Below are 23,678 nucleotides of genomic sequence, written 5' to 3'. Positions count from 1 at the left end.
AGGTGCTGCACGTATTGTTACAGTGCAGCACCCGGCTCATGTCACTGAGCAGGAGCCGACATTCAGCAGTGACAGGCGGACATCGGCAGCACTTACAGTATAAGAGATTTGGTATGCATAAGAAGGGGGGGGGGGGGACAGCGGCTTAGGCAGGGGGGACAGCGGCAGCACTGCAGGGAAGCTGCAGGTGAGGGGGGCTTAATACTGGTACTAAAGGGCAGACCAGACAGCTGCTAGTGACAGGGAGACGGCAGGGACCAATCCAATCAGGCTTTGTATACAGCCAACAGCCAACCACAGTACTGCACCATTGTACAGTACAGTATAGCATAGCAAAATGCCTGCCTGTGTTTCTGAGAAATCAAATCAAATCTGATGTTCTTTTACGTTTTATTTGGTGTGTGGAAGGTGTGCGGAAGAGGGGGTAGTCTTATATGGCGAGTATATAACAAACTCTATATTTTGAGTGGAAATGTTGGGGGGTCGTCTTATACGCCCAGTCGTCTTATACGCCGGCAAATACGGTAGTTATTTATGCGCTGTGCGACTGGACCGCACGTAATTGTGTGCATTAGTTTGTTACCTTGGTACCCATCAACAATTTATTGTGGGATCATAAACGCTATTTGTACATTCTCACGTGATTTGTGTAGGTTTTTGTTATTTTAAGGGAGTTTCGCTGTTCACTAAGCAAATCTCCAACAACCAATACTTACTGGGGAGGGATCGCATACTCCCACGCGCCCCAGTAAATAGAGGTTACAAAAGATCCCACGGATTGGATAGGCCAATTGGGGCGCAGAGTGAGTGAAGGCACTAGTTAAACTTTCACCGTCGCCTTACCGCGGGCAAATTTGGTCTGTTTGTAAGAATTAGCTAAGACAGCAATAACTACAAACGATGGGGGCCAGTTGTTCAAAGAAGGGACGTCCAACAAGGGTTCACGTTGGTGGTTGCTGGCCCAAAGGGTCCGCACGGTATATAATGTGTGAAAAATACGGAACTCACACACAGGTATTATGCAACGAGTGGGAACGTATGACAGAGGATGATGGGGAACAGTTTCCCCGGGTAGGCAGTCTGAACCCTGAGGTATTGCAGAATCTAAGAAAAAGGATAGGTCTAATAAAATCTGCAAAGCAGAGGATTAGACATTATGATTGTTTACTGACATGGCAACAGGAAAGTGAAATACAACAGGAACTAGCTCAAAAAGCAAATTCCCATCCTGGTAGAAATCTAATAGCAACGGCACCACCACCATATATAGTAGGGGACAAAGTGGCTGCAGAGAATGACATGCGGGTGTGCGATAAGGGTGCACTTAATCAATGTATTAATAATGACAAAATTAAGATAAAAGTAAATGCAAATGTTGATACTAACGCTAACCCATGCAAGTTGTATCCCATGTTAAACTTCCCCCAGGAATACGACCAAGAAGATGAGCCCACTACGATTTCAGCTCTCTCTCTAGCGGCCACCATAAGCGATACTTCAGTGGGCACCGCCCAACCAGTAAGAGGGGCATCAAAAGCTCATAGCTCAGGGACAGGTGAGGTTGTGTCTACAGGTAAGTACGGCACTGTACAATATGCTGAAACTAGTGCACCTCACACTGAAGAATCAAACCAGAGTGAAGTAGTCCAGATTAACCCTGTTAGAGTAATAGCGGTCCCCAATGGTAAGACTGACACAAATGGAGCCACACCCATTAGAAATATTGCTATGCACTGTCCCTGGTCACGAGCAGAATTAAGAACAATTTTGTCTGAATTTCCTGATCCCAGGAAAGATTTAGCCGCATGCCAAAGGTTCATTAAGGACCTAGGAAATTCCACTGAACCAAACAACAAAGATTGGAGAACACTGCTGCGGGCATGTCTGCCCTCTAGTATTGACCCTATCAAGTTTATAGCTGACTGTAAACTAGATCAGGAGGTTCCCCTTACGGATGCATATAATCAAGAAAATGTAACCAGAATCAATCTGCAGTTGGGAATATATTTCCCAGCTGTAGTAAAATGGAACAAAATATTCTCCATTAAACAAATGGAAAGGGAAACTGCCCCCGATTATTTCCACAGAGCATTAGAGGAAATGGCTAAATACACTGGGATCATGGACATTGAGGCAAATATACACCATAGAGAAGTAGCGGTGTCCGTACTGATGGACGGTTTAAAGGAGGTATTAAGGAGTAGGGTACAAACTACTCAACCTAACTGGAGAGGTATGTCGGTGGCCGCGTTAAGAGAGACTGCTGTTGGGCACGACAGGAATATTACAAGACACAGGGAGTCACAGAGTGATAAACTGATGGCAATAAGTATCCAGGCCCTAACAACAAGGCCGCCTCAGTCCAGATCACAGATCCCTGGTGGTAAGACGTATGTGGTAAAATGTTACAATTGTAACAGGGAAGGACATTTTGCACGTAACTGTACAAATAACTCACATAATGCACATAAAAACCCTAGACAATGACAGGACATACGAAATTGGGATCAGGGACCGCAGAGACGGGGTTATGAGCCACATGCAGGGGAAACAAGAAGGTATCCCCCAAAAAGAGACTGGCAAGTCTCTGATAGTACCCATTCACCCCCTCCACAGGTGATAGCCGCAACTGCAATGCAGGGGGGTCACCATACCCAATAGGGGTGTGGCCACACCTGTAATCTGCAGCCAGTAAAATTGATTGCGAGTCTTGGGAGTGAACCCGAGGTCATAATTGATGTAGCTGGTAAATCTCTAAATTTCCTTGTAGATACGGGGGCGGCCAAGTCAGTGATAAATTCGACCGTGGGCATTAGAACCACTGGTAAAACAATTCCAGCCATGGGAGTAACAGGAGTAGTACGTCAATACCCTTTAAGCAAACCAACAGAGGTTACGATAGGGCCTCTGCATACCAAGAATTCTTTTCTGCTGGCTGCATCGGCTCCGACTAATCTCTTAGGGAGATATTTACTGTGCAAAATGGGATGCGTCATATATTGTACTCCTGAAGGTGTGTTCTTGGACATACCCGAAAACCACGCTCAGGTAGCGCAAGATATGTTAGACTCCCCAACAAGATTAATGTCACACACTGTTGTTGCAAATAGGTGTCCGGCCAAGGTAGAAGAAATGATTTCCCAGATACCGGAGTCACTTTGGACCAAGGACGGACAAGACACTGGATTAATGGCAAATGTAGCCCCAGTAGTTGTGCTAGTAAAAGATGGTAGGATAGCTCCAAAAATCCCACAGTACCCTCTGAAGCCAGAGGTGGAGTTAGGAGTGTACCCTGTAATAGAGCGCTTGCTACAACAGGGCATTCTGGTAAGGACGTCCAGCACTGCCAATAGCCCCATTTTCCCTGTTAAAAAGAGTGGGGGAGGGGTTACAGATTAGTGCAGGATCTAAGAGGGGTCAACAAAATAGTTGAGAGTCAGTTCCCCGTAGTGCCAAATCCAGCTGTCATCCTTATGCAGATCCCTCCCACTGCGAAATTTTTCACTGTTATTAACCTCTGCTCCGCTTTCTTTTCGGTACCCCTGCATCCTGATAGCCAATATTTGTTTGCATTTACATACAGAGGAGTCCAATACACATGGACTCGATTACCACAAGGTTTCATAGACAGTCCAAGTATATTTTCCCAGGCTTTGCATGATTGTTTACAGTCTTTCCAACCAGAGAGTGGATCAGTATTGATACAGTATGTGGATGATTTACTACTGTGTTCAGATTCATTGGAAGCGTCCCTGAAGGATACGAAACAGCTCCTGTTTCATCTTTCAGACACAGGACACAAGGTTTCCAAAGACAAGTTGCAATTATGCCAAACTAAAGTGAAGTATTTGGGACATTGTCTGACACAAGGACTGAGACACCTGACCGCTGATAGAATCCAAGCAATTAGAGACATGACTCTGCCACAAACTCAGCAACAGATCAGAACATTTCTAGGAATGTGTGGGTATTGCCGTAACTGGATCCCAGGGTTTTCCATTCTAGCATTACCTTTGCAGGAGATGGTCTCATCAAACAAACCTGATCGGATTTCGCATACAGACGAATCCGAGATGGCATTTGAGAGACTTAAACAGTGCCTAACGCAGGCGCCAGCATTAGGTATGCCAGACTATGGGAAACCCTTTGAGCTGTACGGAACAGAAAGTGCTGGTTGCGCGGCAGGCGTCCTAACCCAAAAGCACGGTGATGCCAGCAGGCCGGTAGCATACTACAGCGCTCAGCTAGATACGGTAGCGCGATCCCTCCCCACATGCTTGCGAAGCGTTGCTGCGATAGCATTGCTAGTAACGAAAAGCGAAGATGTAGTGCTAGGTCACAACCTCACAATTCATACACCACATGCAGTGTCAGCCTTGCTAAATTCTGCCCAAACCAGGCACGTCTCATCAGCGCGGTTTACAAGATGGGAATTGGCACTAATGGCCCCCGTAAACATCACCATAAGGAGATGCAGTGCATTAAATCCTGCAACATATCTCCCAGGTGTGCCTGGACAGGCACAAAGGGTGGAGGATGAGAGTGAAAGGGAAGGAGGATTTAATACAAAAGATGACATGCATGATTGTATGGAATATTTGACCCAAAATTTCACGGCAAGGCTTGACATCAGTGACAACCCACTGGAAGATGTAGATCTTACTTTCTACACTGACGGTAGTTGTCACAGACAGTCGGACTCGGGAGACTTGTGTACTGGATACGCAGTCGTAGATGACCAAGGCACCATAGAAGCAGAACCGCTAGGCCCACCTCACTCAGCCCAGGTTGCTGAACTGGTTGCCCTAACCAGAGCATGTGAATTGGCTAAGGGCAAGTCAGCCAATATCTACACCGATTCTAGATACGCATTCGGGGTAGTCCATGATTTCGGAGCCCTATGGCGCCTCAGAAATTTCATAACGGCAGCTGGTACACCGGTAGCGCATGCAGCCCACATCAAAAGGCTTCTAACAGCGATACAGGAACCCGACAGAGTGGCTGTTATCAAGTGTAAAGCACATACATATAGCCAAGACCCAGTATCACTTGGTAACAGCCGAGCAGACGAAGCTGCTAAGTTAGCAGCCGGTGCCCCCAGACAGACAGACACCACACAACTGATGGTATTTAATACCATCAACACACAGAAGTTGTGTGAAATGCAAAATTTGTGTTCCACACAGGAAAAGGCAGTCTGGAAGGCAAAAGGATATGGCCAGGAGTCCTCAGGACTCTGGACGGATGGACAAGGTAAACCAGTGGCCCCCAGAGCATACCTTCCATGTTTAGCTGAAGCAGCACACGGGCTGACTCACCTGGGCAAGGAGGGAATGTGTAAGTTGGTAAGAGCATATTGGTGCGCCCCAGGATTTTCATCTCATGCAGGTAAGAGAGCAATGTCATGCCTTACCTGTTTGAGGAAGAATATCGGAAAGGCAATACCAACAGAACCATCTCATATCCCACCTACAGGCGGCCCTTTCCAGGTAATACAGATTGACTTTATTCAATTACCACCTTGTCGAAATTTGAAATATGTACTTGTTTGTATAGATGTATTCTCAAATTGGGTCGAAGCATTTCCTGCGGCCACAAATACCGCTATGTTTACTGCTAAGAAAATTGTGCAGGAATTTGTATGTAGATACGGTATCCCTAGAATAATTGAAAGTGATAGGGGTACCCATTTTACAGGTGATGTCTTTCAAGGAATGTGTAAGTTAATGGGAATTGATAGTAAGCTGCACACTCCGTATCGCCCCCAGGCGAGTGCAAAGGTGGAAAGAGTGAACAGCACTATTAAAAATAAACTGAGCAAAGTTATGGCAGAAAAAGGATTGACATGGCCAGAAGCTTTACCCATTGTACTATACAGCATCAGAACCACTCCCAGGTCCCCTCTTAATCTGTCCCCCTTTGAAATCTTGTTTGGTCGACAACCGCATGTTATGATTAACCCTCAGGATGATTTGAAGTGTAACAATGAAGTGACTGTAAAGTACCTGGTTAACATGAGTAAACAGCTAAGGAATCAAAATGATAATTTGAAGTTGGTGATTCCTGATTTGCCAGATAGTAATTGTCATGACATTGAACCTGGGGATTATGTAATGATACGGAATTTTCTACGCTCAGGTTGCCTTATTGACAGATGGGAAGGACCATACCAAGTCTTATTGACTAGCACTACAGCACTGAAAGTTGCCGAGAGAGAGACTTGGGTTCATTCGTCCCATTGTAAGAAGGTTGCTGATCCAGAGAGGTCCCGTGATAAGGAACAGACGGTAGAGGAAGTTGTATCACTGGAGTGTCTGTTTCAGGAGGACTGAGGCGGCACCTGAGCATTGAAAATCATAAGATCGAAAGCATTTGTCGATTCCCTGTTCCCTTTTATTGTTTTTCTCCACTTCCCATCCCCTCTCCCTCCAATTATTTCTTTCCCCCTTCTCATTCTTCTCCGTTTCCTCCTATAAGATGGACTTGCCCCAAGAGACTGTGATCCGGATTTTCATGTTGACCATGATGTTGACCAGAGCAGTCTGTTCCGGCGAGAGTACCATGGAGGTCGAGAGAGGTTCTGGAATGGGTTCTGATGACAAAGATGGAGGCGTAGTTTTCCAAGAGCAACTTAATCAACAAGTAAAGGCGAGTATCAGAAAACGATCCGATAGCATTGACAATAGAAGGAATTGTGAAGGATTGTTAGCTGAAGAAAATTGTATCTGTAGGCTCTGTGACAATGTAGTTGAGGATGGGTGCATCAAGAAATGCCAATCCAGTTTTAATATCCACATGGATCGGCATCCATTGAGTGACTATCACTCCTTAGTGGGTAATGTGTTAAATCAGACAGATTGTTGGGTATGCTCTCAAGTACCTCAAGGTCATAGCAAATCAGGGCTAGTACCATTTCCTTTAACGATAGGGGAGGTACTTGAGCTAAAGGGTGGGAGACCGGTGGACAGGAGGTTTAATATCTCCAGCCCTCCTAGTTTGAAGCTCCACCAATACCATGTGGATAGGTCCCTAATATGTTTTAACATTTCCAATCCCCGAAAGCCGGGAAATTGGGAAGTGTCATGGAGTAACCAAACCATGACCTTTTCATATAGAGCAGATAGAATGCCTACAGATACAGAACTTATACGGCACATAGCCGGTAGTGGAAAATAATTCCGATATAGGTATACCCTAGGAAGTAGGATCATGAGAGTTGGAGAGGTATCACCAGGATACTGTGCACATATCATACAAACAGATACGTGTACTAGACAGATGGGAGAATTAGGGTTAGGAGGTTTCACATGGAAGATGTGTAATATGGTAATGTCCTACTCCGTCCCATATGTTCTCCCCGATGATGCATATTTCATATGCGGGAGGAAGGCGTATAAGTGGCTTGCCCCAAACTCTGAAGGATTGTGTTATATTGGAAAAGTACTGCCTGAGGTAATGACTGTATCACATGCCAAAATGAAAGATATACACCGTGGTGCCCAAGCTCCTTATACTCACACCCATTACGAGCACGTAGTTAAAAGGCAACTGACAGAAAGGACAGAGCATCCGGCCTCTGATCTGATCCACGAATCCACCGGGATTCAATTCCTAATCGCGTTAGATATCACTCGCACTGCCAGAGGAGTGCTGAACTATAGATACATATCTGCGCTTGCAAACTTATTAGACAATATCACTGAAATGTATGACGACACTTTTAGGTATACTGGAAGGGAGCTTCAAGCTTATAAAACAGAACTGGTTCTGCATAGAATGGTTCTTAATTATCTCACAGCAGTGACAGGTGGATATTGTGTCACACTGGCAACGCAGTACGGCGTGAAATGCTGCACTTATATTACGAATAGTACCGAGGACCCGGTCGAGGTCATAGACCAAAAGATGGACGATATTCTCCAATTAAAGTGGGAATTTCGCAGGAGACACAATCTCACCCTTGCTGCTGTGGGTAATGAGCTGACTGGTTGGGTGTCATGGTTGAACCCGCGAAATTGGTTCTCTGGTTTAGGAGAATGGGCTCAAGGAGTCATAATGGATGTAGGGAAGTTTCTTCTATGTATCTTAGGTGTTGTCATATCGATTGGCTTGATATTTAGATGTGGTCAGGCTTTAATGAAGTGCAAACGTAGTACCAGGGTAATGAGTCTAAGGAGTGAGGAAATTGTAATTCCAATGGATTTGATTTATGACCCAACGATAGAGACAATGATGTGATGAAAATGCGATTATACGGTCCGTTTCTTTCACCTGTTTCTCCGTTTTCTCCAAGGTAAAAAGACCCACTTGGACGAGGAATTTGACGATCCTGTATACAGACAACAGATGGATTAAAGAAGAAGTTTTGACAACCTTGTACACAGATAATTGATGAACTATGCCATAGACCCCCAGTTTCCCTAGAAATTTTAAATTTACGCTAGCCCAACACTTTTGTAAGTCTATGGACATTGACAAAGCTTTTTGCTCGCACTTTTTGGCAAAAGCCCAAAGAAGACTGCATTCAACAGACACCAGACAAGACTTCAACCGACAAATGTTCATTAACCTGACATAGAATATCAATGCATTTACCATAAGTGTTCTTTATCTTCACCTCTACAACCTTCAGGTAACAACACACATAGTCGATAGGGAATACAGGCACAGATATCAGCATTCACATATTCCCCCATTCATGTATCATCAACTAAAATGTGCTCCCCCATTTTGTTGCAACCAAAAGCCGAAAAGAGCTCGGTAAAGTTTGACAGCCCATCCACAGACCCGTACCACGGGATAAGAAGGAATTCAAATGTATACTTTGCAATACCTCGAAGCTTGATTTAAAACACGTACGGCACGATGAGACATGACCCCCCAAACATGGATTCATACACACATGCTTCTGCTATCTCACTAGGTCATACCCTTTTCTCACCTTCTCCTCTCCTCCCCTACCCAACCATAGAAATATTTACACATGACATATATTTTTCTCTTTTTGAAATGTTTTAGGAAGTGGCAGTTATTGGTGACTGCCAAAGGGTGGACTGTCATAGTCAGAAAAATATCATGATGCACACTACCATATTTGCACCTCATGCGTGTCCCCGCTGCGCGTGCCCACGCTCTCCCGTGCGTACGCATACCCGCTGGTGCGTGCACCCGCAGGCGCACGGTATGCGCATTTACGGTAGAGTTTGTGTGCGTCTAGCGGGCGACTCGATCGTTACATATTTTAACCATATAATGTATTTTGTAGATTATGGTCCCTTTGATAGAATCTGAAAGTTTAGTTAACATAGCATGTTCATGGACAAAGAGATCCCTCTTTGTTTGATACGAAGGGTCAGACAAGGGTTATACAGTGGTGTTTAGTATCCCTCGGAAGAGTATTTAATTAGCAATATTCCGGTGTTGGTTTGAAGCGAATTAATCGCTCGTGCGAATAGTTATGGACATAAGAAGTTTATGTACTTTTACTATTATTTGCACTTACTTATCCATGCGGCGGGAAACCTAGTTTCCCACCCACCTGAGCAGTTGGAAATAGTCACAGCCCACCTGTATGAATCAACCTATGACCTTTTGTTTTAGAGCGAAGACGAATTCCTGTGTCCAATGAACAATAAGAATATAGGGACCATTGTACTGTATTGTGTGCAGTGTATATAAGGGTCACCGTCCCCAGGCCAGCCAGTACTCTCTCTCTTCAACAGTTATCGCTGATAATTGGAGGACTGGATTCCGGTTGCGCCTGCGTGTGTTCCCCGTATGGTATGTTTCTCTGTTGCCACTTTGTTACCCGTATGTTGTTAGCCATTCACACTTAGTCTATGTATTTGTAATGCGATCGTTCTCTATTGTGCATGTTACTGTCTAGATACTCTGTTAGAATTATATGTTAGTTTGTAGCGTATGACTTGTGAACTGTTTTCCCCTTTTTGAATTAACTTAAGACTCGTGATAGTAAAAGGTGTTGGACCCTTAACACGGTATTGTGTGTTCATTATATTGCAAGGGGTAATAGGAGCGTCTCAATCGCTCAAACAGCTTTAGTATTAACAAGGTTAAACAGCGTTATATCACTACAGTGTTTTAGTATAAGGTTTACAGAATAAGAATATCCTCCCTGTGAGTTACATACAAGGTTTACTGATTGTTATATGGTGAGCGTCTGCGCCGCTCGTGATCTCCTCGTGGTCTCGAGCGTCCGCTACGCTGTTAGCGTATCATTACGGTAGTCGCTCACCTATAGTGTGCCCGATACCGACAGCGTATTCTCGCGAGCGTTTGTGTCGCTCGAGCGGCACGCTCCCGATACAGCGTCCGCTACGCTAAGAGCGTACCCTTACGGTACCTTGTACGCCAATTGCTTACTGTGTCTCTTAACCTCTTAGAGTGTTTAATAAGGTAATCAGAATCGACATTCTCAACATATACCGACTGGAACACCCAGGGTGTCACTAGCGCGTCCACAGCTATCGCCTGAGGGTCCCTTGACCTGGTGCAATATCTTTTTAGCTTTTTGTTGAGGCGGGACGCCATCATGTCCACCTGTGGCAGTTCCCATCGATTTGCAATCTGTGTGAAGACTTCTTGATGAAGTCCCCACTCTCCCGGGTGGAGGTCGTGTCTGCTGAGGAAGTCTGCTTCCCAGTTGTCCACTCCCAGAATGAACACTGCTGACAGTGCTTGTACGTGAATCTCCGCCCAACGAAGAATCTTTGTGGCTTCTGCCATCACCACCCTGCTTCTTGTGCCGCCCTGGCGGTTTACATGGGCGACCGCCGTGATGTTGTCTGACTGAATCAGCACTGGTTGGTCTCGAAGCAGGGGCTCCGCTTGACTCAGGGCGTTGTATATGGCCCTTAGTTCCAGTATATTTATGTGCAGACAAGTCTCCTGACTTGACCGCAGCCCTTGGAAGTTTCTTCCCTGAGTGACTGCCCCCCATCCGCGGAGGCTTGTATCCGTGGTCACCAGAACCCAGTCCTGTATGCCGAACCTGCGGCCCTCGAGAAGATGAGCACTCTGCAGCCACCACAGAAGAGACACCCTGGCCTTTGGGGACAGGGTGATCAGCCGATGCATCTGAAGATGCGATCCGGACCACTTGTCCAACATATCCCACTGACAGATCCTCGCATGGAACCTGCCAAAGGGAATGGCTTCGTATGAGGCCACCATCTTTCCCAGAACTCGTGTGCAGTGATGCACCGACACCTGTTTTGGTTTTAGGAGGTCCCTGACCAGAGTCACTAACTCCTGGGCCTTCTCCTCTGGGAGAAACACCTTCTTCTGTTCTGTGTCCAGAATCATACCCAGGAAGGGCAGACGCGTCGTAGGAATCAGCTGCGACTTTGGAATATTCAGAATCCAGCCGTGCTGTTGCAACACTTCCTGAGAGTGTGCTACGCTGATCAACAACTGCTCCCTGGACCTCGCCCTTATGAGGAGATCGTCCAAGTACGGGATAACCGTAACTCCTTGCTTCCGAAGGAGTACCATCATTTCGGCCATTACCTTGGTAAATACTCTCGGTGCCGTGGACAGACCAAACGGCAACGTCTGGAATTGGTAATGACAGTCCTGTACCACATACCTGAGGTACTCCTGGTGAGGTGGATAAATGGGGACATGCAAGTAAGCATCCTTAATGTCCAGAGATACCATAAAATCCCCCTCTTCCAGGCTTGCAATGACCGCTCTGAGCGATTCCATTTTGAACTTGAATTTTTTCATATAAATGTTCAAGGATTTTAAATTCAGAATGGGTCTTACCGAACCGTCCGGTTTCGGTACCACAAACAGTGTGGAATAGTAACCCCTTCACTGTTGAAGGAGGGGGACCATTATTATCACTTGCTGGAGGTACAGCTTGTGAATTGCCGCCAGGACTACCTCCCTTTCCGTGGGGGAAGCCGGCAAGGCTTATTTTAGGTAACGGTGAGGGGGAGTCACTTCGAACTCCAGCTTGTATCCCTGAGATACAATTTGTATAGCCCAAGGATCCACCTGTGAGCGAACCCACTGGTTGCTGAATTTTCTGAGATGCGCCCCCACCGCTCCTGGCTCCGCCTGTGGAGCCCCAGCATCATGCGGTGGACTTAGTGGAAGCCGGGGAGGACTTTTGTTCCTGGGAACTAGCTGCATGGTGCAGCTTCTTTCCTCTACCCCTGCCTCTGGCAAGAAAGGATGCACCTCTGACCTTCTTGCTTCTCTGAGAACGAAAGGACTGCATTTGATAATACGGTGCTTTCTTAGGCTGTGAGGAAACCTGAGGCAAGAAAGTCGACTTTCCAGCTGTCGCTGTGGACACAAGGTCCGAGAGGCCATCCCCAAACAATTCCTCACCCTTATAAGGCAAAACCTCCATGTGTTTTTTAGAATCGGCATCCCCTGTCCATTGCCGAGTCCATAAGACCCTCCTGGCAGAAATGGACATTGCATTAATTCTAGAGCCCAGCAGGCAAATGTCCCTCTGGGCATCCCGCATATATAAGACGGCGTCTTTTATATGGCCCAGGGTTAGCAAGACAGTATCCCTGTCCAGGGCATCTATGTCCTCTGACAGAGTATCTGTCCATGCTGCTACAGCGCTACACATCCAGGCTGAAGCAATAGCTGGTCTCAGTAGAGTACCAGAGTGTGTATACACTGACTTCAAGATAGCTTCCTGCTTCCTATCCGCAGGATCCTTTAGGGCGGCCGTATCCTGAGACGGCAGGGCCACCTTCTTAGATAAGCGTGTCAGCGCCTTGTCTACCCTAGGGGAGGATTCCCAACGTAACCTGTCCGTTGGCGGGAAAGGGTACGCCAGCAGTAATTTTTTGGAAATCACCACTTTCTTATCAGGGGAACTCCACGCTTCTTCACATAACTCATTTAATTCATGTGACGGGGGAAAAGTCACTGCCTGCTTTTTCTCCCCAAACATATACACCCTCTTGTCAGGGACAGGGTTAACCTCTGAAATGTGCAATACATCTTTCATTGCAATAATCATGTAGCGGATGGCCTTGGTCATCTTAGGCTGTAATTGTGCCTCACCATCGTCGACACTGGAGTCGGACTTTGTGTCGGCATCTGTGTCAACCATCTGAGATAGTGGGTGTTTATGAGACCCTGACGGCCTCTGAGTCGCCTGGGCAGGCCCGGGTTGAGACCCCGGCTGTCCCAAGGCTGCAGCGTCATCAAACCTTTTATGCAAGGAGCTTACATTATCATTTAAGACCTTCCACATATCCATCCAATCAGGTGTCGGCCCCGACGGCGGCGACACCACATTTATCCGCACTTGCTCCGCCTCCACGTAACCCTCCTCATCAAACATGTCGACACAGCCGTACCGACACACAGCAGACACACAGGGAATGCTCTGACTGAGGACAGGACCCCACAAAGGCCTTTGGGGAGACAGAGAGAGTATGCCAGCACACACCACAGCGCTATATAACCCAGGGATATTCACTATAATAAGTGATTACCCAATAGCTGCCGATTGTATGTCTTTTGCGCCTAAATTTATGTGCCCCCCCTCTCTTTTTTACCCTTCTTGTACCTGGATACTGCAGGAGAGAGCCTGGGGAGCGTCCTTCCAGCGGAGCTGTGAAGAGAAAATGGCGCTGGTGTGCTGAGGAAGAAGGCCCCGCCCCCTCAGCGGTGGGCTTCTGTCCCGCTTCTGTGTGAAAAAAATGGCGGGGTTTTTTACATATATACACAGTGCCTGACTGTATATGTATGTTATGCCAAAAAGGTACTTCAATTGCTGCCCAGGGCGCCCCTCCCCCAGCGCCCTGCACCCTACAGTGACCGGAGTGTGAAAGTGTGCTGGGATCAATGGCGCACACCTGCGGTGCTGTGCGCTACCTTAAATGAAGACTGGAGTCTTCAGCCGCCGTTTTCGCCGTCTTCAAGCTTCTGTTCTTCTGGCTCTGCGAGGGGGACGGCGGCGCGGCTCCGGGAACGGACGATCGAGGACAGATGCCTGTGTTCGAACCCTCTGGAGCTAATGGTGTCCAGTAGCCTAAGAAGCGCAACCTAGCTGTAGACAGGTAGGTTTGCTTCTCTCCCCTCAGTCCCTCGTAGCAGTGAGTCTGTTGCCAGCAGAAGCTCACTGAAAATAAAAACCTAACAAATACTTTCTTTTACTAGCAGGCTCAGGAGAGCCCACTAGGAGCACCCAGCTCTGGCCGGGCACAGATTCTAACTGAGGTCTGGAGGAGGGGCATAGAGGGAGGAGCCAGTGCACACCAGATAGTACCTAATCTTTCTTTAGAGTGCCCAGTCTCCTGCGGAGCCCGTCTATTCCCCATGGTCCTTACGGAGTCCCCAGCATCCACTAGGACGTTAGAGAAATCTTCTTTGTATTATGCTAATCATTTTTATAGTCAAAAACTCTGGAGTAAAAAGTCTATGGCAGATGAGACAGTGCCTCACCTGTGTTTCCTTTCCACACATCTCTGATCAAAACTCACCAGATTTCCAGCAGTATATAATGTACTGCTGCGCTTGTGTATAATGCCCATGTGAACCCTTTGGCTTATATATTGTGTGTAATTCTGCCTCTAGTACAAGCCAGTGCCCCCTGAGCCATCTGCTTCACCGCACATCCCTGCCTTCTACAGTCACTATACTGCACAGCCACAATTAGTCTGGAATCTCTGGATGGACACAACACAGCCTAAACAGCAGAGTATAGCACAGCATTCATCAGCGTGCATTGAGTGAAATGGCTCAAAGTCCCTGACATGGCGCGTTATAAGAATCCAACGCCGGGAAGATGGTGTTTGGTCTCAATGTGGAATTCAGGTCTGGTGGAAACACCCGAGCTGCGCTCCGGATGACTAGGATTACAAAAATTCAGAGCGGCTCGGATTCCAAGCAATCTGAACTGCTAACAGATCTTGCGCTTGTCAAAATACATGTGTGCTACCAAATACTTTGTACATTACCTTGCTAACAGCAAGTCAGCCAGGTTGCAAACTCTGTATCAAGTACCTGATTCCATAAAGTTTTTGGACTGCTGCTCCTCTCAAAATCCTGAAGTCCCACGGGTGATAATTCAGAAAAAATACGTGAGGTGTAGGAGCCCGGAGGGGTTCTGGAGAAGTGTTGGAGATTGCCTGGTGAGATTGTTTGTGAGCAATGTTGTAATCAGCCCACACAGTTTTATAAGGGGTACGAGTAGCAAGATACTGACAGTTGTTACTGCTGTTACTGCTCAAGGCGTGACTAAGGGAGTGCAGACTGCACAGGGGTCTGATTCAGATGTGGTTGTTCTTGCTGCTGCTGTTGCTATCTTTTGCTGCATGCAATTGCGATTATATGGTATTATGGGCAAAAGCTAACCCGAGCATCAAGACACCCACTGCAGTCGCATGATTTCCATCTGATGGTGAATAACTGCTGATTCATCGATTCTATCGGCGCAAATCGGCCAGCGTCTGAGTGCTTCTGGAGTTGCGCAGGCTGAGCATCTCTAGCAGGATGCAGACCGCTCTCCAGTACAAGTAAGATCACATTAAAGTCAAGGTTTTAAGGACCATGGTTTAGGCCCAAATCAATTTTATTTGTTAAATCAATTTTATTTGTTAAATCAAATTGATTTAGGTATTAATTAAGGGTATCCGGATGGAAGATAGACCGTAAATAGATCGACAATCAATATGTCGACAAGGTAGACAGTTGAATGGCCAACATGGTCAAAAGGTCGACTTGTAGGTTTTCATGATTTTTAGAGTTAGATACTTGGGATATAGTTAGGGTTAGGATGCTGGCTGAGACAGTTGTGGTTAGGAACTAGTGGGATGGTTAAGTTTTGGGTTAGGATTACGGTTAAAATAACACAAAAAGCATGTCTACCTTTTTTGTGTCAACCATTTGCATGTCGAACTTTTGACCAAGTCAACTTAAGTCCATGTTGACCATTTAACTGACATCCTTTTGACCCAGTCGACCTATTGACTGTCAAAGATCTGGTGTCAACCTATTGACTGTCTATTTAGACACTGTTGATCTTTTAATCCACACCCCTAATTTTCCACATTTTGTTATGTTACAGTCTTATTCCAAAATGGAATACATTTACTTTTTCCTTCAAAATTCTACACACAATACCCCATAATAACAACGTGAAAAAAGTTTTTGGGTGATTTTTGCAAATGTATTAAAAATAAAAAACTAAGAAATCACATGTACATAAGTATTCACAGCCTTTGCCATGAAGCTCAAAATTGAGCTCAGGTGCGTCCTGTTTCCACTGATCATCCTTGAGATGTTCCTAAATTCAGTTAATTGGACATGATTGGAAAAGCACACACCTGTCTATATAAGGTCCCACACTTGACAGTGCATGTCTGAGCACAAACCATTCATGAAGTCAAAGGAATTTTCTATAGACCTCTGAGAGGATTGTCTCGAGGCACAAATCTGGGGAAGGGTACAGAAAAATGTCTGCTGCTTTGAAGGTCCCAATGAGCACAGTGGTCTCCATCATCCGTAAATGGAAGAAGTTCGGAACCACCAGGACTCTTCCAAGAGCTGGCCGGCCGTCTAAACTGAGTGATCGGGGGAGATTTTACTATATGACCACCTCCTACGTTTAAGTTTTTTTATATAGTTTTTTATTTTTAATAAATTTAAAAAAATAAAAAAAACTTTTTTCAAGTTATCATTATGGGGTATTGTATGTAGAATTTTGAGGGGAAAAATGAATTTATTACATTTTTGGAATAAGACTATAACATAACAAAATGTGAAAAAGTGAAGCCCTGTGAATACTTTACAGATGCACTGTAAGTTGTTGTGTTTACGCATAGATATCCTTAAATCCTGGTCTGTAATGTGGAATTTGGTAAACTCTGCATTGGACGGAGAATTATAAAGAAATTATAATTATTTTTTGCCGCACACATGAAGCAGTGTAGCTAGAACCTCTCTGCGTCACATGACAGTTACATTGATCACAATGTTAGGAACCATATTAATGTTTTCTAATTTGCGCTGCCTGTCGTGACAGTGTGATATGAGCATCGAGTGCATGTTTGGAAGCACTCCGAATTGCAGGAGCACTATCCCAGAGTAAAAGATTTGCAGGTGAGTTTCAGATGTTTATAATAGATATACAATATTATAGTGATATATATTATGCTTTTAAGAATATGGAATTATTTGAAAGAAAAATCTACGAAATGGAGTATAAGACTTATTTTTCATATTGTTCTTGTTTATGGAAAACCCGACAATGCACAAAACCAAATGTATAGCTTAGAAATTGGAAAAGGAAGAACATTTAATAATGAATTATTTTAAACTTTACTAACAAGCAAAATAACTCACTACCTGAATCTGACATAGGGGCATGGCATCTGGATCCCGACGCTTGGGATGCCGTCATCAGAATGCATACAGCGGCATCCCGACAAGCAGGATCCCAGCAACCCTCCATCCCCTGCAGCCTAATCCTAACCCTCTCTGGTGGTGCCTAACCCTAACCCTCCCTCCACGCAGCCTAACCATAACCCTCCCACCTTAGTGTCGAACCCTAACCCTCCCTCCCCGCAGCCTAACCCTAACCCTCCCTTCTTAGTGCCTAACCCTAAACCCTCCCACCTTAGTGCCTAACCCTCCCACCTTAGTGCCTTACCCTAACACTCCCTCCCCGCAGCCTAACCCTAACCCTCCCACCTTAGTGCCTAACCCTAACCCTCCCACCTTAGTGCCTAACACTAACCCTCCTGCCTTAGTGCCTAACCCTAACCCTCCCACCTTAGTGCCTAACCCTAACCCTCCCACCTTAGTGCCTAACACTAACCCTCCTGCCTTAGTGCCTAACCCTAACCCTCCTGCCTTAGTGCCTAACCCTAACCTTCCCACCTTAGTGCCTAACCCTAACCCTCCCACCTTAGTGCCTAACACTAACCCTCCTGCCTTAGTGCCTAACCCTGACCCTCCCACCTTAGTGCCTAACCCTAACCCTCCCACCTTAGTGCCTAACCCTAACCCTCCCACCTTAGTGCCTAACCCTAACCCTCCCACCTTAGTGCCTAACACTAACCCTCCTGCCTTAGTGCCTAACCCTAACCCTCGCACCTTAGTGCCTAACACTAACCCTCCTGCCTTAGTGCGTAACCCTAACCCTTCCACCTTAGTGCCTAACCCTAACCCTCCCACCTTAGTGCCTAACCCTCCCACCAGAGTGCCTAACCCTAAACCTCATACCTTAGTGCCTTACCCTAACACTCCCTCCCCGCAGCCTAACCCTAACCCTCCCACCTTAGTGCCTAACCCAAACCCTCCCACCTTAGTGCCTAACACTAACCCTCCTGCCTTAGTGCCTAACCCTAACCCTCCCACCTTAGTGCCTAACACTAACCCTCCTGCCTTAGTGCCTAACCCTAACCCTCCTGCCTTAGTGCCTAACCCTAACCTTCCCACCTTAGTGCCTAACCCTAACCCTCCCACCTTAGTGCCTAACACTAACCCTCCTGCCTTAGTGCCTAACCCTAACCCTCCTGCCTTAGTGCCTGACCCTAACCCTCCCACCTTAGTGCCTAACACTAACCCTCCTGCCTTAGTGCGTAACCCTAACCCTCCCACCTTAGTGCCTAACCCTAACCCTCCCACCTTAGTACCTAACCCTCCCACCTTAGTGCCTAACCCTAACCCTCATACCTTAGTGCCTTACCCTAACACTCCCTCCCCGCAGCCTAACCCTTACCCTCCCACCTTAGTGCCTAACCCTAACCCTCCCACCTTAGTGCCTAACACTAACCCTCCTGCCTTAGTGCCTAACACTAACCCTCCTGCCTTAGTGCCTAACCCTAACCCTCCCACCTTAGTGCCTAACACTAACCCTCCTGCCTTAGTGCCTAACACTAACCCTCCCACCTTAGTGCCTAACCCTAACCCTCCCACCTTAGTGCCTAACCCTAACCCTCCCACCTTAGTGCCTAACCCAAACCCTCCCACCTTAGTGCCTAACACTAACCCTCCTGCCTTAGTGCCTAACCCTAACCCTCCCACCTTAGTGCCTAACACTAACCCTCCTGCCTTAGTGCATAACCCTAACCCTCCCACCTTAGTGCCTAACCCTAACCCTCCCACCTTAGTGCCTAACACTAACCCTCCTGCCTTAGTGCCTAACACAAACCCTCCCACCTTAGTGCCTAACACTAACCCTCCTGCCTTAGTGCCTAACCCTAACCCTCCCACATTAGTGCCTAACACTAACCCTCCTGCCTTAGTGCCTAACACTAACCCTCCCACCTTAGTGCCTAACACTAACCCTCCTGCCTTAGTGCCTAACCCAAACCCTCCCACCTTAGTGCCTAACACTAACCCTCCCACCTTAGTGCCTAACCCTAACCCTCCCCCCTTAGTGCCTAACACTAACCCTCCTGCCTTAGTGCCTAACCCTAACCCTCCCACCTTAGTGCCTAACACTAACCCTCCTGCCTTAGTGCCTAACCCAAACCCTTCCACCTTAGTGCCTAACACTAACCCTCCTGCCTTAGTGCCTAACCCTAACCCTCCCACCTTAGTGCCTAACACTAACCCTCCTGCCTTAGTGCCTAACACTAACCCTCCCACCTTAGTGCCTAACCCTAACCCTCCCACCTTAGTGCCTAACCCTAACCCTCCCACCTTAGTGCCTAACCCAAACCCTCCCACCTTAGTGCCTAACACTAACCCTCCTGCCTTAGTGCCTAACCCTAACCCTCCCACCTTAGTGCCTAACACTAACCCTCCTGCCTTAGTGCCTAACACTAACCCTCCTGCCTTAGTGCCTAACCCTAACCCTCCCACCTTAGTGCCTAACACTAACCCTCCTGCCTTAGTGCCTAACACTAACCCTCCCACCTTAGTGCCTAACCCTAACCCTCCCACCTTAGTGCCTAACCCTAACCCTCCCACCTTAGTGCCTAACCCAAACCCTCCCACCTTAGTGCCTAACACTAACCCTCCTGCCTTAGTGCCTAACCCTAACCCTCCCACCTTAGTGCCTAACACTAACCCTCCTGCCTTAGTGCATAACCCTAACCCTCCCACCTTAGTGCCTAACCCTAACCCTCCCACCTTAGTGCCTAACACTAACCCTCCTGCCTTAGTGCCTAACACAAACCCTCCCACCTTAGTGCCTAACACTAACCCTCCTGCCTTAGTGCCTAACCCTAACCCTCCCACCTTAGTGCCTAACACTAACCCTCCTGCCTTAGTGCCTAACACTAACCCTCCCACCTTAGTGCCTAACACTAACCCTCCTGCCTTAGTGCCTAACCCAAACCCTCCCACCTTAGTGCCTAACACTAACCCTCCCACCTTAGTGCCTAACCCTAACCCTCCCCCCTTAGTGCCTAACACTAACCCTCCTGCCTTAGTGCCTAACCCTAACCCTCCCACCTTAGTGCCTAACACTAACCCTCCTGCCTTAGTGCCTAACCCAAACCCTTCCACCTTAGTGCCTAACACTAACCCTCCTGCCTTAGTGCCTAACCCTAACCCTCCCACCTTAGTGCCTAACACTAACCCTCCTGCCTTAGTGCCTAACACTAACCCTCCCACCTTAGTGCCTAACCCTAACCCTCCCACCTTAGTGCCTAACCCTAACCCTCCCACCTTAGTGCCTAACCCAAACCCTCCCACCTTAGTGCCTAACACTAACCCTCCTGCCTTAGTGCCTAACCCTAACCCTCCCACCTTAGTGCCTAACACTAACCCTCCTACCTTAGTGCCTAACCCTAACCCTCCTGCCTTAGTGCCTAACCCTAACCTTCCCACCTTAGTGCCTAACCCTAACCCTCCCACCTTAGTGCCTAACACTAACCCTCCTGCCTTAGTGCCTAACCCTAACCCTCCTGCCTTAGTGCCTGACCCTAACCCTCCCACCTTAGTGCCTAACATTAACCCTCCTGCCTTAGTGCGTAACCCTAACCCTCCCACCTTAGTGCCTAACCCTAACCCTCCCACCTTAGTACCTAACCCTCCCACCTTAGTGCCTAACCCTAACCCTCGTACCTTAGTGCCTTACCCTAACACTCCCTCCCCGCAGCCTAACCCTAACCCTCCCACCTTAGTGCCTAACCCTAACCCTCCCACCTTAGTGCCTAACACTAACCCTCCTGCCTTAGTGCCTAACACTAACCCTCCTGCCTTAGTGCCTAACCCTAACCCTCCCACCTTAGTGCCTAACACTAACCCTCCTGCCTTAGTGCCTAACACTAACCCTCCCACCTTAGTGCCTAACCCTAACCCTCCCACCTTAGTGCCTAACCCTAACCCTCCCACCTTAGTGCCTAACCCAAACCCTCCCACCTTAGTGCCTAACACTAACCCTCCTGCCTTAGTGCCTAACCCTAACCCTCCCACCTTAGTGCCTAACACTAACCCTCCTGCCTTAGTGCATAACCCTAACCCTCCCACCTTAGTGCCTAACCCTAACCCTCCCACCTTAGTGCCTAACCCTAACCCTCCCACCTTAGTACCTAACCCTCCCACCTTAGTGCCTAACCCTAACCCTCATACCTTAGTGCCTTACCCTAACACTCCCTCCCCGCAGCCTAACCCTAACCCTCCCACCTTAGTGCCTAACCCTAACCCTCCCACCTTAGTGCCTAACACTAACCCTCCCACCTTAGTGCCTAACCCAAACCCTCCCACCTTAGTGCCTAACACTAACCCTCCTGCCTTAGTGCCTAACCCTAACCCTCCCACCTTAGTGCCTAACACTAACCCTCCTGCCTTAGTGCCTAACACTAACCCTCCCACCTTAGTGCCTAACACTAAACCTCCTGCCTTAGTGCCTAACCCAAACCCTCCCACCTTAGTGCCTAACACTAACCCTCCCACCTTAGTGCCTAACCCTAACCCTCCCACCTTAGTGCCTAACACTAACCCTCCTGCCTTAGTGCCTAACCCTAACCCTCCCACCTTAGTGCCTAACACTAACCCTCCTGCCTTAGTGCCTAACCCAAACCCTCCCACCTTAGTGCCTAACACTAACCCTCCTGCCTTAGTGCCTAACCCTAACCCTCCCACCTTAGTGCCTAACACTAACCCTCCTGCCTTAGTGCCTAACACTAACCCTCCCACCTTAGTGCCTAACCCTAACCCTCCCACCTTAGTGCCTAACACTAACCCTCCTGCCTTAGTGCCTAACACTAACCCTCCCACCTTAGTGCCTAACCCTAACCCTCCCACCTTAGTGCCTAACACTAACCCTCCTGCCTTAGTGCCTAACCCTAACCCTCCCTTCTCTGTGCCTAATCTAATCCTCCTTCTGTGCAGCCTAACCCTAACCTCCCTCTCCAGCATTCTACTCAAATCCCCCGCCCCAACCCCTGTCCTCCCCCCCCGCAACCTGAACCTAAACCACCCTGGCATACATATGACCGGGATGCCGGCAGTTGGTACTCCAGAGCTGGCATTGTGACCAGTGTCGGTATTCCGACTGCCAGCATCCCAACTGACACTATCATGACAGAGGAAAGATGTCTCGAAGCTTGGTGAGAGATAAAGTGGAGAGAGAGATAAAGTACCAACCAATCAGCTCCTAATTGTCATGTTTCAAACACAACCTGTATCATGGCAGCTAGGAGCTGATTGGCTAGTGCTTTATCTATCTTCATTTTATCTCTATACAAGCTTTGTATCCTCTTCAGTCTACTTATTTAAAGTACAGACAAGAACATTGTCAGCATTTCTTACTCCACGTATTGTAATATTTTCATTTTTGTATTGCAAATGTTTAAAACTATACTGCAGTTAATAATTGCTTTTTACAGAACTGAAATAAGGCTAAGGCCTGCAGTTCACAGTTCAACAACTCGTAAAAAAATACCAATGCTGTTTAAATAAATAACATGATGGAATGTGGAATGGCTTATTATTTTTTTCACATGGTGCAATATATAATACTCAGACCTATCCAAATTATTCCAGGTCCCACTGTCTGGTTTAAGATCCTTAGGGGTTTATTGATGAAACAGTGAAAAGTGTGAAGAAGTGAGCCAGTGGAGAAGTTGCCCATGACAACCAGTCAGCATTACAGTAACATTTATAATTTGCATACTATACAATTGTACAGAGCAGCTCATGGGCAACTTCTCCACAGGCTCACTTCGCCACTCCTTTCACTGCTTCATGAATAGACCACTTAGTTTTACAGATTTGAGAATTGTGATACAGTATGTCTGGGTTAACATTATAATATTTGTATTTGTGCTTTAGTATCCATTTGTCCTCCTTTACACTTACCTTTTTTTGTTTTGTTCATTACCATTGTCTCTACTGTGAACAAATGCTTTTGCTTTAGAAATGTTTTGATCAAGACGTTCAATTTCCATCCCTGCTTTTATCACCCTTCAGGAAAAGATGAACAGAAAGGTCAGATGTGTTTTCACAGTTGAATACTACAAATCAATTGATATTTTTTAAAACATGAACTTCAGACATGCTGAAAGATTATCCAAACAGGATCGGAGTGGCCCACAGGTGTATAGGGAAAATCCCTGGTGGGGTCCACAACCTTAGAGCCCCTTCTCCTCTTCTAGGGCTGCAGCAGGATCATTGTCACAACAGTCTTGCCGATTTCCCAGATACCTAAATCTGAAAATCACCAACAGTGACTTATGATTACCTCAGGCTGTGTGTAATGAAAACCCGATTACTGC

General features: G+C 47.0%; 1 protein-coding gene across 1 annotated transcript in view; it reads right to left on the bottom strand.

Annotated features, from left to right (window-relative positions):
• Window positions 1-23,678, bottom strand: part of LOC134940947 (beta-1,4-galactosyltransferase 1-like) — a 254,026-nt gene that overhangs the window by 130,061 nt on the left and 100,287 nt on the right. Inside the window, exon 5 of the mRNA XM_063932140.1 lies at window positions 23,263-23,367. Within this exon, the coding sequence (XP_063788210.1) occupies window positions 23,263-23,367 (105 nt within the window). The remainder of the gene's footprint in view (window positions 1-23,262; window positions 23,368-23,678) is intronic.

The sequence above is a fragment of the Pseudophryne corroboree genome, chromosome 1 (assembly GCF_028390025.1).
Source record: "Pseudophryne corroboree isolate aPseCor3 chromosome 1, aPseCor3.hap2, whole genome shotgun sequence".
Lineage (NCBI taxonomy): Eukaryota > Metazoa > Chordata > Amphibia > Anura > Myobatrachidae > Pseudophryne > Pseudophryne corroboree.
Note: the sequence above shows the minus strand (reverse complement) of the source record. Positions and strands in the feature narration are given on the sequence as shown.